At 45.0% G+C, this 19,213-nt stretch overlaps 1 protein-coding gene across 2 annotated transcripts in view; it reads right to left on the bottom strand.

Annotated features, from left to right (window-relative positions):
* VASP (vasodilator stimulated phosphoprotein) overlaps positions 1-19,213 on the bottom strand; it is a 183,422-nt gene that overhangs the window by 137,873 nt on the left and 26,336 nt on the right. The window contains exon 1 of one of the 2 annotated variants that reach the window (XM_030220023.1): positions 18,243-18,263. The exons of the other annotated variant lie outside the window; for it this stretch is intronic. Within the exon in view, the coding sequence (XP_030075883.1) occupies positions 18,243-18,247 (5 nt within the window). The 5' untranslated portion in view covers positions 18,248-18,263. Of the gene's footprint in view, positions 1-18,242; positions 18,264-19,213 lie in introns of those variants that run through there. 2 annotated transcript variants of the gene reach the window in all.

Here is a 19,213-nt window from a genome sequence, read left to right as displayed (position 1 = left end):
CTGTAAGACATCAGAAATGAGAGCTGGCAGCTCGTCGCGGTGGAAAATCCGAACTGCTTTAGGGTCATCCAACTCCTGTGGCAAGGCAGCCACCCTCATCTGGATCATCAGTCCCTGAGGGCCTGCCAAACCCCTCAGACTCCCCGAAACTAGACCACAGGGGAGAACAGAGTGAAGAGTCCCTCTCAGACGGTGTATTCACTTGTCTATGCTTAGCGTCACCCAAAAGCTCGGGGGAAGAAATAAAGTCTCCAGCAGACGCTGGGCTATAAAGAACCGGAGACAACCCAGACCGACAGGAATTGTCAGGAGCCTCAGGCAGTGCTCTTTTTAACATAAAAGCCTTATGCATCAGCAGCACAAATTCAGGGGAGAAAAACTCACCCTGTACATCCGCCCCCACATTGGGGGAAGAGGAGGCAAAAGCTCCTCTAGAAACCTCGAAACGAGGCGTCCCCCTGCACTCAGACCCCTCCGCAGCCGCGAGGGTCGAGTCACGCGGCGCCTCCAAGATGGCAGTCGCTGCCAACTCCAGCGGGAGGGATGAATCACTGCCCGCCATGCTCGTGCCAGCATTAGCATCTAGGCAGCATGTGCTGCAAAGCCCCACTTCTGATCTGCGTTTCCCACAGTGGGAGCAGCGCTTAACCCCTTCAGCAGCCATCAAATACAGAAAACAAAATGGCGCCATCGCGCCAAAACTACCCCGCACAGAGCGCTGACAGCAGGAACCTCCCCGGAGGAGCTGGGCACCACTCTCACCTCAGGAAACCGAGTCAAACGAGTTGCGGTCAAGCTGTACCGAACCAGGAGCTCTGGAGAATGCCTCTCTCTGTTTTTTTTTTTTTTTTTTTTTTTAACTGTGAGGAAAGTTAGGCAGGCAGACACAGAGGAACTCCGGGAGGAGGGGGAATATAAGTACATAAGTACATAAGTAACGCCATACTGGGAAAAGACCAAGGGCCCATCGAGCCCAGCATCTTGTCCACGACAGCGGCCAATCCAGGCCAAGGGCACCTGGCAAGCTTCCCAAATGTACAAACATTCTATACATGTTATTCCTGGGATTTTGGATTTTTCCAAGTCCGTTTAGTAGCGGTTTATGGACTTGTCCTTTAGGAAACCGTCCAACCCCTTTTTAAACTCTGCTAAGCTAACCACCTTCACCACATTTTCCTGCAATGAATTCCAGAGTTTAATTACACGTTGGGTGAAGAAAAATTTTCTCCGATTTGTTTTAAATTTACTACACTGTAGTTTAATTGCATGCCCCCTAGTCCTAGTATTTTTGGAAAGCGTGAACAGATGCTTCACATCCACCTGTTCCACTCCACTCGTTATTTTATATACCTCTATCATGTCTCCCCTCAGCCGTCTCTTCTCCAAGCTGAATAGCCCTAGCCTCCTTAGTCTTTCTTCATAGGGAAGTCGTCCCATCCCCGCTATCATTTTAGTCGCCCTTCGCTGCACCTTTTCCAATTCTACTATATCTTTCTTGAGATGCGGCGACCAGAATTGAACACAATACTCAAGGTGCGGTCACACCATGGAGCGATACAACGGCATTATAACATCCTCACACCTGTTTTCCATACCTTTCCTAATAATAATGGGGTAAGGCAGGGACAGGGAAAACCAAGTATGCCTTTAAAGTGGGCACCACCAGCCACAACACCCCCTGCTCTACTGGCAAAGCACAGGAGCCACCCCAGGCAGAAATCCAGGAGCTGAGAAGCAACGTCCACACCTGCTGGGAGATAGAGTTATACTGAAGGCAGAGGGGGGTTGGGCGTCCTAGAACACCATGTGCTTTCAGTGTTCTCTATCTCCACCTGCTGGTAGGCGGATACAACCTATCAGTTAATGGATTCATCTGCTGTTGATGACAAGGAAACAGATGATCCCACAACGAAGGCGCCGGAGTTGACCGGCACTGAAGAAGACTCTTCAGCTGGCGGGGATTCGGGACCCCCGCCAGCAAACAAGGTACCTGATGCGGGGTGGGGGGCGGGCAGCGGCGGCAGGGGGGGGGGGGGTTGCAGTTGTGGCGGCGGTCCAAAGGGGCGGGGGGGGGTTGTGGTTGCGGCAGCGGGGGGGGGGTCCAAAGTGGTGGGGGGGAGGTGGCTAAAAAGTGCCCCCCCACCTCGGGCTTTGGCCCCCCCCCTCCTGCTGAGGTCTGGCTATGCCCCTGTGTTATAGTCCAGCAAATGATGGCCCCTGATGGGCAAATTTGAGCAAGATGTGCTCTTTGCGAAAATGACTGTTACAGAATTATTACAATAAAAATTTAAAATAGGGAAAAAATGATGAGCTGAGAAGCGAAACTCATTCGTATCTCGCTTAAGCAAAACGATTGAAATCCTGGTGATTGTAGGGGGCACATATGTGCCCAAGTTCAAGACAAAACTTCCAGGGTGCCCACCATGGAACCTAATAGTTGAAGATAGTCCCAGGCCCAGAGAGTCTTGAGGCTGCACAGCTACGCTTCTGGGCTGCAGATTGAACATGCATTCCTCTGGAAGGACCCCCATGGAAAATCCTATCTGGGGTCTCCCACTATACCAGCTTCATGTTTGAGTGCAACTTATAAAGCGGAAAATGCTTTGGGAGCCTCACAAGACCCTCCAGGATAGGGTCTCCTTCTGATGGCTCGGTCAAAGGGCCCTTAGACAGCCCCAGAGTCTCCGACACCAAGTTAAGGAGGCAGGAAAACTCTTTTCAATGAAATAGCTGAACGACAGGTGAGGATTCCTCCTCCTCCAGAGGGGCGGGCGGGGGGGGACTGTCTAAGAATCAGAGCCCAGAGCCACCTGGGGATCTGAAAGCCCCTTATGACCCCCAGAACAGACTCCAGCATGACAGGAGCCATAGTCAGGGCCCGGTCTTCGCTGCAGTGCATGAACCCTGGGGAAGAGCTCTCAAGGGACCCCCTCCAGAGGAGAGTGAGAGTCACCCTCAGTTGCTAGAGTCTTCTTAACCAGCAGAACTAAGTGCTGGAGCCAAACATGGCTCCACACCCCCCTCCCTCCCAGTGAGTGAGACCACGGTTGATATAAAAGATACCAGCCCCTCCAAAGCTCCTACTGCAGAAACTCTGCATCAGGAAAAAAATCCAGTGTTTCTGTGTGGCGGCCCCAAATATTTAGAATGCCCTCCCTCTCCGAGGCTTAAAGGCTCATTTACTATATTCAAGTCTCAGCTTAAATCATATTTTCTTTGGCATTTCCCTCCATCCCTGGACCTTAATTAATATGCAGTTTACAGCTTCACCTTCGCTTATTATGGCATCTCGGAAGTCATATAATATTTATATTCCGCTCTATCAAACCTTCTAGGCGGATAAGATCCAATACATGCACAATCATCACTATCATAGGCAAAACACTACAAGAGAAATAATACATTAAAAACAGCAATCTAACACTGAACTCTACACTTCAAATAGACATGTCTATAATGCCATCTGTCAGCATCTCAAGCCTCTCCATATGATTGCTGAAATAGCAAGATTTTCAATTTCTTTTTAAACATTTCTATGTTCTGCACTGTTCTAAGTTAATATGGTAATGTATACCACAGCTTTGGACCAATTACATAGAAAACAGACTAACTACATGAAAGGAGAGGACATTCAATTTTGCCATATTGCACCACAATTGCTCAAGACTTTGAATACCAGAAGATCTTAAATTCTATCCTCTGCACAATGGGCAACCAATGCAATCGTATCAACATGGGTGAAATATGTTCATATCATGAACACCCTACAGTTAACTCTTGCTATGTCATTCTGAGCCACCTGCAAGGCCTTCACTAAATTTCATGGTACACTGATTAATAGCCCATTACAATAATCAAAACATGGTGTTACAATACTCTGATCAATCTGAAACTGTCCTCTTTAAAATAATCCCTCAGTCTCCTTAATCTCAACTTGAAAAAAGCCTATTTTATAAACCTGATGTCTCATTGTTAACCCTGAGTCCAAAATCACGCTCAAATTATGGAAGCTTATTCACTACTGGAATAGATACATTGTCAATCAAGATCTGAGAAGGAATATCATTAGAGGGATATCCTGACAGAATCATTAACTGTATTTTAGATTCTGATACTGCCTTCAACTGACTGATCTATACCAACCAAAAATTGGATGTCATCAGCATATAAATGAAATTGCAGATCCAAACAATTCAACAGTCTGCATAATGTCAACAAATATATATTAAGCAGTATTGCAGAGAAACACAACCCTTGGGGCACTCCTGTATGCAGTGGTGTGCTGGTAAATTTTTAACAACAGGCTCTCTCTCCGGTCCACCTCGGTGCCCCCCCGTCCACAACTGCGCCCCCCCCCCTGTCCACCTCTGCGCCCCCCCCCCCCATCCACCTCTGCGCCCCCCCCCCCAAAATTGCAGAGCTGGCTATAGCCGTGGGGGAGGGGGCAATGCATTACTCTCTCCAGGAAAAAAAATTAAATGATCCCAGGTTCCAATCTAATTCATGTTTAATGTGGGATAAAATGCCATAAATAAGTAAATAAATATAAACTTTTAATGTTGAGCACCTGATTCTCAAAGTGAACATATTCCAAACGCTATAATGAAAATAAAATGATTTTTTTTCTACGTTTGTTGTCTGGTGACTGTTTTTCTGATCATGCTGACCCAGTATCCGATTCTGCTGCTATCTGTCCTCTTAACTCCATTTCCAGGGCTTCCTTTCCATTTATTTCTTTCCTCCTTTCTTCTTCATTTCTGGTCCTCAGCTTCTGCCTATCTTCTTCATCCATGTGCAGTTTTTCTCCTCTCTTCCTTTTCCCTCATCTCATCTCCTTCCTCACTCTTCTCTCCCCTCCATCCATGTCCAGCATTTCTTCTCTCCCCCCTCCTCTCCCCTGCCCTGCATGCACCCATACCCAGCGACCCTCCTCTGCCCTGCCCTGCATGCACCCAGATGTCCAGCAGTGACCCTTCTCTCCCCTGCATGCACCCATGTCCAGCAGTGACCCTCCTCTCCCCTGCCCTGCATGCACCCATGTCCAGCAGTGTACCCTTCTCTCCCCTGCATGCACCCATGTCCAGCAGTGACCCTCCTTTCCCCTGCCCTGCATGCACCCATACCCAGCGACCCTCCTCTGCCCTGCATGCACCCAGATGTCCAGCAGTGACCCTTCTCTCCCCTGCATGCACCCATGTCCAGCAGTGACCCTCCTCTCCCCTGCCCTGCATGCACCCATGTCCAGCAGTGTACCCTCCTCTCCCCTGCCTTGCATGCACCCAGATGTCCAGCAGTGACCCTTCTCTTCCCTGAATTCACCCATGTCCAGCAGTGACCCTCCTTTCCCCTGCCCTGCATGCACCCATACCCAGCGACCCTCCTCTGCCCTGCCCTGCATACACCCAGATGTCCAGCAGTGACCCTCCTTTCCCCTGCCCTGCATGCACCCATGTCCAGCAGTGTACCCTCCTCTCCCCTGCCCTGCATGCACCCATACCCAGTGACCCCCTCCACCCATGTCCAGCAGCGACTCCCTTTTTCCCCCTGCCACCCCCTCCCAAGTTGTATCGCGAATTCTTCTCCTCCCTCCCGATCCCTCACCGCCCGCTTGTTTTTTGAATTCTTCGGAGCAGGCACTCTTGCCTGCCCTCCCTTGCCGATTCGCTATTCAAAATGGCCGCCGAGACTTCAGCCGAAGTCTCGGCGGCCATTTTTAAAGCGCGAATCGGCAAGGGAGGACAGTCAGCGCTGGAAGCGGGCAGGCAATGCCTGCCCCTAAGAATTCAAAAAACAAGCAGGCGGTGAGGCGGATCCGGAGGGAGGGAGGGAGGGAGGGAGGAGAGCCAGAGCCGGCTCGCTATTTTCAACAACTGGCTCGCAAGCCGGAAGAAAATTTAACAACCGGCTCTTGCGAGCCGGTGCGAGCCTGCTCCAGCACACCACTGCCTGTATGACATCCAATTTCAGATGATTTGCCTCCTTTTAAAATACAAACCAATATTGTAGATGATTCAACAATATAATGTGATCAATAAAATCTAAAGTTGCTAAAATATCTAATGTGACTAGCCAATATCTCTTTACTTTATCAAACAATGCCTGTACAACATCTAACAGTAAAATTGACATTTCAGTGTCAAGATTTTCTCTAAAACCAAAATGGTTACTATCCAACACTCCATGTAAAATAAGGAAATCTAACAGTTGGTCATAAGCTACCCTCTCTATTAATTTTGCTAAATAAGGCAAAGATGAAACCAGTCGATAATTCCCAATCACAGTAATGTTTAAGGATGGATGTCTACAGATAGGTTTCACAATGGCCAGCTTCAATGAGAATGGATAAACTTCTGTCAATGACTTATTAAATATACTAACACATTAATCACTGTATCATTCAATGCTTTAAAAATAGAAGGATGCACTACATCTAGTTTGCAGAATTTGCTATTAACTTTTGCAGCTAGCTTTCTAACAATCTCACTGGTCGTTAATTGGAAATGGGACCAAAGCTCATCACTTTGCAAAGGACAACTAATTTCAGTCGATAATGTTCTCTTATCAAACTGCTCTACTGTCTGAGACTCTTTCCCCTGGATTCTATATAGTACGACTTAAGTTGCATGTGCAGATCCAGTTGTATTCTGTATTTGCATGTGCAACTTAATTAACAAGCCAATCAACACTGATAATTGCCACTTAAGCAATTATTGACACTAACTTGCATTATCACTATCCAAACATATTAATCTACTCCTATTATATCATCTGCCAGGAAACTAGAATAAAATGGAAGAGGATATCTTTGAATTCATACCCAACATTTGTATAAATTCAGATGTCATATTAGTAGGAGATATTAACCTACATCTGGACAAACAGAACAATCCCAATACTAGAAGCTTCTTAAATGTCCTTGCTACCTGGAATTTCAACATTCCTTACTCACTTACCAACTCTCAATCACATAACGAAGGCCATCAACTTGACATCCTAGCTCATAGATTCACAGACCCCAATAACTTTCAAATTTCTGAAGTCTTGTGGCTGCCAACGCCTTGGTCAGACCATTATAAATTAAACTTCACACTTAACTGGAAAGAAAAGAAACCGAATGAAACCGCTTAAAACAAGAAGTTTACCTTCAAAACAAGAGGCAAAATCAACCTAATAGAATTTTGGTCCAATATTCCATTTGACAAACTCCTTCCAACATCACTCAGTACCAACTTCAATCACAGCTGGGTCAAACTATGCACTGCCCAGCTTAATGATATAGTGCCAATGAAAACAAAATCCACACCATCAAGAAAATCTCATCCTGGTTCTCAGAAGACTCCTTAACACAAAAAGAGCTTGCAGACAACTGGAAAGACTATGGTCAAAATCTAAAACTGAAAAGAACTTGGAAAATTGGAGAAAATCAATCAGAGAGACTACAAAAATAAAATCTGAAAAGCCAAAGCATCCTACTACGCCAAATATATTGGCCATTTCTCTCTAAATACTAGACAGCTCTATGCTCTTGTAAACAACTTACTAAATACACATCCCCTAACTATTGGTGATGAATCAGCTCCTTCTGCTGACCAACTATCTAACCATTTCAAACAGAAAATTGACAAAAATCAGAAACAACCTAAAAGGTTCTAATAGTCAAATCACGAATCTTTTCAATATACCTGCCACATCTTCCAACTGTCTTCCTGGAGACAGAATTTGGACCTCCTTCTCCAAATCAACTTTAGATTCTGTTAAACACTACTTAAATATGCATCCTCTCAATACATACTAGACTCGCGTCCCAGTTTCCTCTTAAAATCAGCTCCTGAGCTATTTATACATGCCTACAATCAAACTTACCTTTCATGTCAACACATGGAATTTTTCCTTCAAAAAATGGAAAAATAATCCTAACCCCCATTCCCAAAAACCCAAAATCTAGCCTGACTGAAATTTCTAACTACAGACCAGTTGCTTCTATCCCACTGTTAGTTAAAGTAACAGAAGGCCTGGTCACCCAACACAACTCATGGACTATCTTTTTTTTTTTTTTTGTTACATTTGTACCCCGCGCTTTCCCACTCATGGCAGGCTCAATGCGGCTTACTTGGGGCAATGGAGGGTTAAGTGACTTGCCCAGAGTCACAAGGAGCTGCCTGTGCCTGAAGTGGGAATTGAACTCAGTTCCTCAGGACCAAAGTCCACCACCCTAACCACTAGGCCACTCCTCCACTCCATATCTTAACTCTTTCTCAATACTACAGCCTGCCAATCTGGTTTTAGGTCTTATAGCACCAAAACAGTCCTAACAACGCTCATAGCAAGCCAAGCTGAGAACACTGCAAATGACAATTAAGGGGAAACAGTTGTCAGAATACGCTGACGACAATGCATTCAGGCAGAGCAAACAGGCATAGATGCCACAAAGCCTCTTTTCCTCCTCCAGCATCACCCTCAACTTTTTATAGACACCGCGATCCCGTGTGACATCAAAGGGAGGCGAAGCCAGTAATTTTCCAAGCCAAGAGCGATGTAAATGACAATTGAGGGGAAACAGCTGTCAGAAAAAGCTGATGACAATGTGTTCAGGCAGAGCAAACAGGCAAAGGTTTCATAAAGCCTCTTTTGGTTGGTTTTACCTTCCCAAGTGATTACCTCTGTTTCAAATTTTACTTTTTCCGGCCCTTGCTGTCCTGTTTTGCTTGTCGTGGTGATATTTTTTCCCCACATCCTGTTTTTATCCATCCCTAAAGGTTTTATCATTTTAACAATGTAAACCGCTTTGTTTTGATAATTTTTCAGTATGTCAAATAAACTGAACCTGAACTGTGACTGCCAAGACTATTCTTTGCATCATGCGGAAACAGAGAGATCCTTGATTACCAAGAAAATATGGCTGAAAGATTTTAATTGTATGTTTACTGAAATTATTAAACAAATGTTCTGAGCAAACACACTTGAATTTGAAATATCAGAGATTGCCAAAGAAAAAAAAAAGATAAAAATAGCAATCTAAGACAACAAGAAAATATAAATGTAATAACTGATACAAGTCCACAATCTAAAAGGGGTATCAAAAGAACAAACGATTTTAAAGAAATAATGGCAGAAAGATAAAGAAATATGTCCCATCATACTGGGTGCCACAGACTTGATTAAAAAGCAGTTTACAAGCACACCTTGATATGCTGCCTATACACGTGACATCCTATGAACCACATGAAGCTCTCTTTGGCAAATACTACAGTGAATGTTAGCAGTAAATCTGAGACTACAATAAAACTTCACATTCCCTGGATTAAGCGTAAGGCTCATGGTATGCACAAAACTAACCCATCTGAACACCCCCCCCCCCCCCAAATATAAGTGCATCAATACTCTGAGTGTTGTCCAAATGTCCAAAAGCAGAACTGGGAGTTCCTGCAGACATAGATTCAGACTCATTGCCCCTCGACTGCCCCAACCACTGGAAGCTGAATTCAAAACGGTAAGAATGGGCTAGGTGCTAACAAATGGAGGAAAAGGAGGTGAGAAGGGGATATGCCCCCAGATTCAACCATGCCAACAGAAAGTACCACCAAGAGATGGCAGTGCATATTCTCAATTAAGCTGATCTCCTCCCCTCCTCCCAACCCACCTACCCTTAAAATATTCTGGATATAAAATGAGACTTGAGGATCTTGTCTTTCTCTACTCCATGCACACAATAATCACTTGGTACTGACACTTCTGTCATCAATGCCTTGGTCGTGGTTTTGATCTCACCAAAAAGTCACTATGAATGGCCTCTCTCTCATCATTTTATTATTTTCTAGGTATATACTCAATAATTGGTTGCAATTTGTATATCATACATTATCTTCAACAACCGTTGTATTTATCTTTATTAAATGTTTAATTCAAATTTTAATCATGTTATCCATATTTTAAACCTTTTCACACAAACTATCATCCACACCTCACTCTTTCTCCCATTCACACTAAACAGAATAACTACACCTATATTGACAATTCTAAAAATCAAATACAATTGTCATTTTCATGTTCCTCAAAAGTCATCAATTGTAGTTTCTAATGATGACTTTTGAGGAACATGAAAATGAGAATTGTATTTGATTTTTAGAATTGTCAATATAGGTGTAGTTATTCTGTTTAGTGTGAATGGGAGAAAGAGTGAGGTGTGGATGATAGTTTGTGTGAAAAGGTTTAAAATATGGATAACATGATTAAAATTTGAATTAAACATTTAATAAAGATTGATAATTAAATACAACGGTTGTTGAAGATAATGTATCATTTTATTATTGGGATTTAACTGTCTTTATGAAGAGATTCATCCAAGGTACAGTAGGTACAGTTTAACAAACACAATTTTGTTAATAGCATAATAGTAAATTGAACAAGACATAAACAGAATGAAATAGGAAAAACTTGAAAGAAGCAAACTGAAGCATAATAATAGGACTACCATGAAACAGGATCAAAAATATACATATTTATCAGCACTGAAATTCAAATAACAGAGATATAATATGAATGCATAATAGTGATCTAATATCCAATAAGCACACAATTATAACATTCAAATAACATTGCTATAATACTAATACTTTTTTACAATGCAGCTTACCATATAGCTGAGGGGCCAAGTGCAGATATATACATGGGGACAAGACGAATGGTACAGTCAGTTGGGATAAATAAATGGGTGGCTAAACTAAAGGCAAGTTCTTTGTACAGTTAATCAAGATATAAAGAACTGGTCCAAGTTACAGTGACAGCAAGATAATCCAGGTGCAGAATGGGTATATAGTCAGTCACCCTATGTATTAAAGGCTTGGGAGAGAAGAGCCAGGCTTTTACCTGCTTCCTGAAGTAAAGGTGTATCATGTCTCCCCTTAAACCTTCCCATGTGGCTCTCGTCTATCTTCAGTTACTGAAAACAGATGTGTCCTGATCCTTCAGGAAATGTTTGTATACAAATGTTCAGACAGATGTGAACTCCCTATACAACTTCACATCAAATCCTCCCCTCACTCAAGAAACATTTTTGCCACAGCAAATTTTCCTTGTCTTGTTTCCAATTTGGAAAAATGGCAACAGCCCAAAATCAAGAGAGAAGAAATCCAGAACCATCCTTTTAAGTTTTATACAGGAGACATTAATTCTGTCTCTCCTCCACAGATAAACATCCAGCAAACATATCCCCTCTCCTCCCAGAGAACTATAAAGCCAGTCATTTCCAATCCCTGATGCAGACACATGAAAAAAACAAAACAAAAAAAAACGAGGCCTAGTGCTTGGATGAGATCAGTTAGTAGTCTCTGGGCTTCGGTGAGTGTCCACATCCTTTCAAAGGGCTTCAGCAGCCATGCTGTGGAATTTTCACAAATCTGTTTCTGGAGTCTCCAACGCCATCAAACCCAAAAAGAAGTCTGTGTGCCTAGGCTGCTTAAAGCCCTTTTATGCCAACTGGTTAATTGAAACATAGTAACATAGTAGATGACGGCAGAAAAAGACCTGCACGGTCCATCCAGTCTGCCCAACAAGATAACTCATATTTGCTGCTTTTTGTGTATACCCTACTTTGATTTGTACCTGTGCTCTTCAGGGCACAGACCGTATAAGCCTGCCCCGCACTATCCCCGCCTCCCAATCACCAGCCCCACCTCCCAACCACCGGCTCTGGCACAGGCACAGACCGTATAAGTCTGCCCAGCACTATCCTCACCTCCCCACCACCAGCCCTGCCTCCCAACCACCGGCTCTGGCACAGACCGTACAAGTCTGTCCAGCACTATCCCCGCCTCCCAACCACCAGTCCTGCTTCCCACCACCGGCTCTGGCACAGACCGTATAAGTCTGCCCAGCCCTATCCCCGCCTCCCAACCACTAGCCCCGCCTCCCGATCTTGACTAAGCTCCTGAGGATCCATTCCTTCGGCACAGGATTCCTTTATGCTTATCCCACGCATGTTTGAATTCCGTTACCGTTTTCATTTCCACCACCTCCCGCGGGAGGGCATTCCAAGCATCCACTACTCTCTCCGTGAAAAAAATACTTCCTGACATTTTTCTTGAATCTGCCCCCCTTCAATCTCATTTCATGTCCTCTCGTTCTACCACCTTCCCATCTCCGGAAAAGGTTCGTTTGCGGATTAATACCTTTCAAATATTTGAACGTCTGTATCATATCACCCCTGTTTCTCCTTTCCTCCAGAGTATACATGTTTAGTTCAGCAAGTCTCTCCTCATACGTCTTGTAACGCAAATCCCATACCATTCTCGTAGCTTTTCTTTGCACCGCTTCAATTCTTTTTACATCCTTAACAAGATACGGCCTCCAAAACTGAACACAATACTCCAGGTGGGGCCTCACCAACGACTTATACAGGGGCATCAACACCCCCTTTCTTCTGCTGGTCATCATCAGATGATCTGATGATGGCAAAGCTCTGGAATAAATTCATCCGAGTTTCACAATCCATTACATGTCGTTTTCCACCAAAGAGGGTTATTCAGTTAAGGGTGTCCTCCACTGCTTATAATTTCATGTCATTTACATTCATTGTCAGGAGGAGGTGATGTTGCAGCCAGTGTAATAAACTCTCAGATTAAGCACATAATTTCCTAACACACAAATAAATCATACCTGATGCTGTAAACAAATGGTTTGCCAATTACTGCAGCATTAAAAAAGCACACAGACAGAAAAATGTGTGTACGGTTCTCTGCATCAGTCTTTCTGTGCACAAACCTTTATTTATTTTATTCATTGCACCTGAATACTGAATGGGGATTGGCCTCTTCATTAACAGCTGTCACTGAAGGATTAGTCACCTATGAGGTGCAGTGAATACATATTAAGTGCTGAATACCGTGACATTTGCTATTCAGCCTTGCCACAAGTAGGAAAAGCCTCTCCTCCTCCTGTTGGGCTCGGTAAATACTCCTGGGGGTTCAGGGGTCTGAATTTGCACTATAACTTCTTTATATATTGGAAATCAAAAGGGAGTCCACTTGGCTGTTCCATTCTTTCTAAGATATTAGGGTTCAGTAGAGAAGATCCATTTTACGGGTCAGGAGAAGTCGTCCACTTCTTGGTCACATAGAAGCTCATTTTCAAAGCACTTAGCCTTCCAAAGTTCCATAGAAACCTATGGAACTTTGGAAGGCTAAGTGCTTTGAAAATATGCCTCATAGTAACATAGTAGATGACGGCAGAAAAAAGACCTGCACGGTCCATCCAGTCTGCCCAACAAGACAACTCATGTGTGCTACTTTTTGTGTATACCCTACTTTGATTTGTACCTGTGCTCTTCAGGGCACAGACCGTATAAGTCTGCCCAGCACTATCCCTGCCTCCCACCACTGGCTCTGGCACAGACTGTATAAGTCTGCCCAGCACTATCCCCGCCTCCCAACCTCCAGCCCCGCCTCCCACTACCGGCTCTGCTATCCAATCTCGGTTAAGCTCCTGAGGATCCATTCCTTCTGAACAGGATTCCTTTATGTTTATCCCACGCATGTTTGAATTCCGTTACCGTTTTCATCTCCCCCACCTCCCGGGGGAGGGCATTCCAAGCATCCACCACTCTCTCTGTGAAGAAATACTTCCTGACATTTTTCTTGAGTCTGCCCCCCTTCAATCTCATTTCATGTCCTCTCGTTCTACCACCTTCGTATCTCCAGAGGTAGGAGAATGAGAAGTAGAACTACACATAAATCATGCTGACATATGAAGCTGACACAGCAATACACACTAATGCTAGCACATTAACTCCTGATGTAAATTCCCAGTATGAAAAAAATGTGTTAAGCCTTCAGGGCTCATGCACCCTTCTCTGCAATGAATACCAGCTTTCTTAAATAACATAGAACTTGGGGACAGATGCACTAAACTTAACGAGCCCTTAACGAGCAAGTAGTAAACTCTGGCACGCACTAAACACCATTTCCAGATCATGGTAGCAACTAACGAAAACGGAATGCAAATCATTATAATGAGCTGCAGTACCACTGCAAGGCTATTATAATGATATGCACTAACGTTTACCAATTCCCCTCTCGTTAGGCAGGGGCTGCTGTGAGAAAGGAAAAAAAAAAAAGCTGCGCTTCTGTGCCTAACACTGACGTCCTTCAAGGACGTCCCTGACGAGCACTGCTTTATTTTTTCCCTTCCGACGCCCCCCCCCCCCCGCCCGAGGTCGCCACCGCCGCTCCCCCTCCCCCCTGCATTGAGAGAGCTTTCCGCAGCCCCGCCCCCCAGGCCACCGCCGCCGCTTCCCCCTCTCTTGAAATGACAGCTTCCCCGCCATCCTCTGCACCCCCGTGGCCCCGCCCCCGCCGCCCCCCTGAGGTTGTCCCCACCACCACCACCCCCTCCACCCGCCCCATCCGTCTGCCACCAGGCCCTCACAGCGCCTCTCACCCCCGTGTGAAGGCGCTGCACCGGCCGCAGCAGGCAACAGCTGATCGCTTGGCTTCGGGACTTCCCTTCTTTCCTCCTTGGCCCGCCCTCGTCTGACGTAAGTTACCTACGTAAGATGTTACAGTATATCCAGTGCAAAATAAGATAGCAGATATAAATTCTCAAATTGGACATATTCCAAACACTAAAATGAAAATAAAATGATTTTTTGTACCTTTGTTGTCTGGTGACTTTGTTTTTCTGATCATGCCGGTCCCAGTCTCTGATTCTGCTGCTCTCTATCTGATCCCTTAACTCCATTTCCAGGGATTCCTTTCCACTTATTTCTTTACTTTCCTCCTTTCTTCTTCATTTGTTGCTCTACATCCATAGGTAAAAGCTGGGTCCTCTGCAGGCTTGACTGGAGGAGGTGTAGAGTGGATCCAGTTTTTCCCTATTTTGTCCATCCATGTGCAGTTTTTCTCTCCTCTTTTCCATTTCCCTCATCTCCATCAGTATGCATCTCCTTCCTATTCTTCCCTTCCCTCCATCCATATGCATCTCCTGTCCTTCCGCTCTCTTCCTTCTCATCCATCCATCCATGTCCAGCATTTCTCCTCTCTGCTCCCCTCCATCCATGTTCATCTCACTTCCTCTCTCTTTCCTCCTCTCCATCCATGTCCAGCATTTGAACTCTCTCCCCTCCCCACCATCCATGTGCATATCTCCTTCCTCTGTCTTTCCTTCCTCCAATATTTCTCTTCCCTGCCGTCCACTCCATCCATGTCCAGCATTTCTCCTCTCTCCCCTGCCCTCCCCTCCCATCCATGTCCAGGGTAAACTTCTACAAAACAGATGAAGATGTGATTCCATGTGCCCCGATGAAAGGAGAGTTTAATTCTACTTCCATTTAAGTTTAATATATTCCATCGTCTTTATAAACACCGGGATTCCCAAGGCAGATTACAACCAGTTAAGATGAACCCATCAGGAAACAGAATATTCTCACTGACATCTGGCCATCTGAATAGTATAGAAGCACAGTGAAGAAAAATGAGCACAAACTACAGAATTTATAATTGCTGTTTCTACTAGGTAGGTACAATAATTTTTGAAGTTGTTTTAGTGATATTCAATTATGTCTTTTCGCCTCCACCTTTGGATCCAATCAGTTCACAGTTCTAAAAGTGATGTCATCAGAGAAGCCCTGCAGGGAGGAGGAGGAGTTGGGACAGCAGCCAGCCAATGAGAGTCCATCTTCAGGGAGATGGGCATCCTAGGATGGCAGCCGGCCAATAGAAGGAAGCAGCAGGAACAGCTGGGGGTGGAACCAAACTGATGCTGAATGATTCTTCAAAGAAGAGCAGCACAGGTTTTTCCCACTTTTTCCCAGCAGTGGGAGGCAGGGAGCCCCAATACAGGTATGCCCATCCAAAAAAAAAGCGCTTTTGTACTTGCAAAAAAAAAAAAAAAAAAAAATGGTAAGTCTACTGCTTTCATACACGCAGCTTCTCTGCGTGTATGAGAGCCGTCTGTAACATACGCAGAGCAGCCACGCATAGCAATTGACTGTTCTGTGCATGCTCAGTTCGCCAACTGGCTTACCCATATCGCATGCAAATGAGCTGGGTCGCAAAAGCAACGAGCAGCTCATTTGCATGTGATTCTCTTTGTGAATTCCTCTGTTTCTAAATCGGTAAATTTTTACCAATTTGGAAATACAGACAGATTCTTAACGGGACCTTTGCTCTTGGATGGGCTGAAGTGGAGCTTTTCTGGGGCTATGACAACAACTTCAGAAATTTTAGGACAGTGCCGGACAGACTTCTACAGTCTATGCCCTAAAGGATAAATGAAGATCAGATATATATATCTACGTCAGAGGAGGGCGGGCCCAGGAAGAAAGAAGGGACGTCTGAGGAGGCCTTCTGACTCGCCGATCAGCTGTTCTTGCCCGTGCAGCAGAGGTGAGAGGCGCTGCACGGGCCGGTAAGGCAAAGGGGGGGGGGGTCGTTGGAGGGGGCGGCGGGGGCGTGGCACGGGACCGGAGCATGGCGGGAGGCGGAGCTAGTGTGGGAGAACACACAGGAAGGGAGGAGGGCCGGCCCGGGGCTGCTAAAATTTGAGTTTTTTCGTGCGGGGGGGGGGGGTGGGAAACGGTGACCTCGGGCGGGGGGGGCAAGGACGGCCATACAGGACGCTCCTCACGAGCACCTTTGCCCCCCCCCCCACCCTTTTTTTATTTTTGTTTTGATTTGGGAGCCATGTGCTTGTGTTTTGGCTGTTTGTGGCATGCGCAGAGCAGCTAACATAACGATTGGCTGCTCTGCGCATGCTTTAGGGGCCGATTACCGATGTGTATTGTGATTCTTTGATACATTTTACTTTTCAATACCGATCCGAGCATGTGTAACTTGTTGTTTTGGTGCATTCTTCGTTTTTTTTTAAATTGTTAGGGACTTTAACGATTTAGATTTTTTAACGTTTGCTTGATGCATCTGCCTCTTAGTCCTACTCAAAGTATACCATCTAAAGTGCAACATCTGTAGTTCTTTAAAAAGAATGGGGAAAGAAACCTGCACAATGCAGCAAATAACAACCTTAACCATCTTACTGGACAGACTGGACGGGTCATGCTAGTCTTTTTCTGCCTCCATCTTCTATGTTACTAAGTAACTGAGTTGCAAGTTTAGTTGCAAGTAATAGTTAATAGAAGCTACCTGAAAGATCTCTAATGGTGGATGGTGAATACACACTGTGTGGAATGTCTCTTAAGTGTGTAATAGATAAGGATTATCTCTGAGAAGCTGCTGTAAAACAAAGAACAAGCCAGAGAAAGTGCAGACAGTAATTTGAATGCTGAGTAAATAATTCAGGAAGGAAGCACAACAGTAAAAAAAAAAACCAACAACCTCCCTCCCAGAGGAGGCTGTGGCTCCAGGGCTGGGGAGGCACCATAGAATAATTCATTTCACTGAAAGCAGATTCAACTCAGTGCTAGCAAGCCTATGGTAGAATCACACACCCCACCTCTTACTCACTCTCCTGTCTAGTGCAGGTGAAAAATGCCACACTAAACTATCTAGTCATGTCTTAGGTCATGGCAATGTGATGGTACATTTAATGCAAACCAGTTAACTGTATCCTGCTGCACCCCCCCCCCCTCCCCCAAGTCCTCTGGTCCTAGAAACGTCAGGTTCTAAACCTTGTGAGTTGTGCCAATCTCCTAAGCAGAAACAACCCCAGCAACTAACACATCCTCCCCCCACCACCACTCTTCCCTATTCCACTTTAGTTCTCCTCAGTTTGCAAATGAATAATATGAGCTTGTAGACCACAAAGAGGAAGTAATGCAAATCAACCACTGCTACACCTATGCAGCTGGAAACTTCTCATGAGTTACTGCTCCTTCACTACTAGAAGACCTGTAGTGACCGGAGGAGGGGCTGACAGACAGCGAGTATCAGGTTGTGAAGGGATAGCCAAACTCAGCAGAAGAGCACAGACATGTCACTTTCTGCAAGAGAGAAGTGAAATTTGCTTTGGTTTTCCCCTGCTTCCTAGGGGTCATAAAAGCCCATCTGGTTAATGAGAAAGCTTTTGCACAAGAAGAGGCAGGGCAAGTAATAACGTTGGCTCGAGCACCTCCCTAGGCCCTAAAGTTTCTAAAGCCCTCATCATCATGCCCAAGGAGGTTTATTAAACCTCCCTGATCATGCCCTATCAAAAACTGCAGGCCTACTACACACCCACAATGCTCTGGGTACAGACAATGCAACGTGCTTTGTATACTGACAGTCCAATTTTTAAAGAATCTATTTTTTTTTTACCCCATTCAATCCAACCGTAAAATCCCCACCGTTCAGTGGTGATTTTTTTCCCCAATGTACCCTGTAAAACTTCCAGTCCAGCCACGAAACGGTTAAGAGGAAAGGGCGGGGAGTACATCTGCTCCCCACCAGTCCCGGCTGCATCAGTTGAACTCCTGGTGGTGGTGTCTCGTCTCCCCTCCCCCATTCCTCAACAACAGACAGGTTGTACCAAGAGAAAGCAAAGCAAGAAGCCCTACCCCACCTGCCGGGCTCGTCATGCCCTTTTCCCTCAGCTACTCCAGCCGCCTTTTAGTGACGTCACTCGGTTTAAAGGAGGATTTAGTAGAGACGCAGACAATTCCACACCACCTAAAATGTCCCAGCAAAACTTTCCAGTGTACTTTATACAGAGCCGGGGATACGCAAGCTTAAATTGTGCTCCAAAATACGTTATACAGAGAGAAAACATAAACACACTAAACTGTATCCCAAAATAATTATACAGAAACACATACATGCATGCTAAACTGTATTCTAAAGTACTTTATACAAAGGAATATGCACATACACACCAGTTACAGTACTGCTTTTTAGTGAAAATGCTATTGTCGGTTACATGTATATTCCTTAAATCATAACTTACCTTATTTGTAATTAACTTTTACATAAAAGTATGCTGCATTACAATTTTGTACCTTAGTGCTAATTTCAAGACTATGGGGCCCTTTATCAGCTGCCGGTAGGGCTACCACGGGGTAGCCTGCAGAAAATTAGTCCTACCACCAGGCTTGCCCTGGAGTAGAGAGTTGCGGGGCCAGAAATCTTACCCATCTCCGCCCGTCCCTGCTAGAATCTCGCCCATCCCCACCGGAATCTTACCCATCCCCGCAAAAATTTAACCCATCACAACCCGTCCCCGCAAAAATTTAACCCATCCCCGCAAGAATTTAATGGCACATAAAAGAAAATTCTGGTCAGCTCCCTCAGTC

Source organism: Microcaecilia unicolor, chromosome 11 (assembly GCF_901765095.1).
Source record: "Microcaecilia unicolor chromosome 11, aMicUni1.1, whole genome shotgun sequence".
NCBI lineage: Eukaryota > Metazoa > Chordata > Amphibia > Gymnophiona > Siphonopidae > Microcaecilia > Microcaecilia unicolor.
Note: the sequence above shows the minus strand (reverse complement) of the source record. Positions and strands in the feature narration are given on the sequence as shown.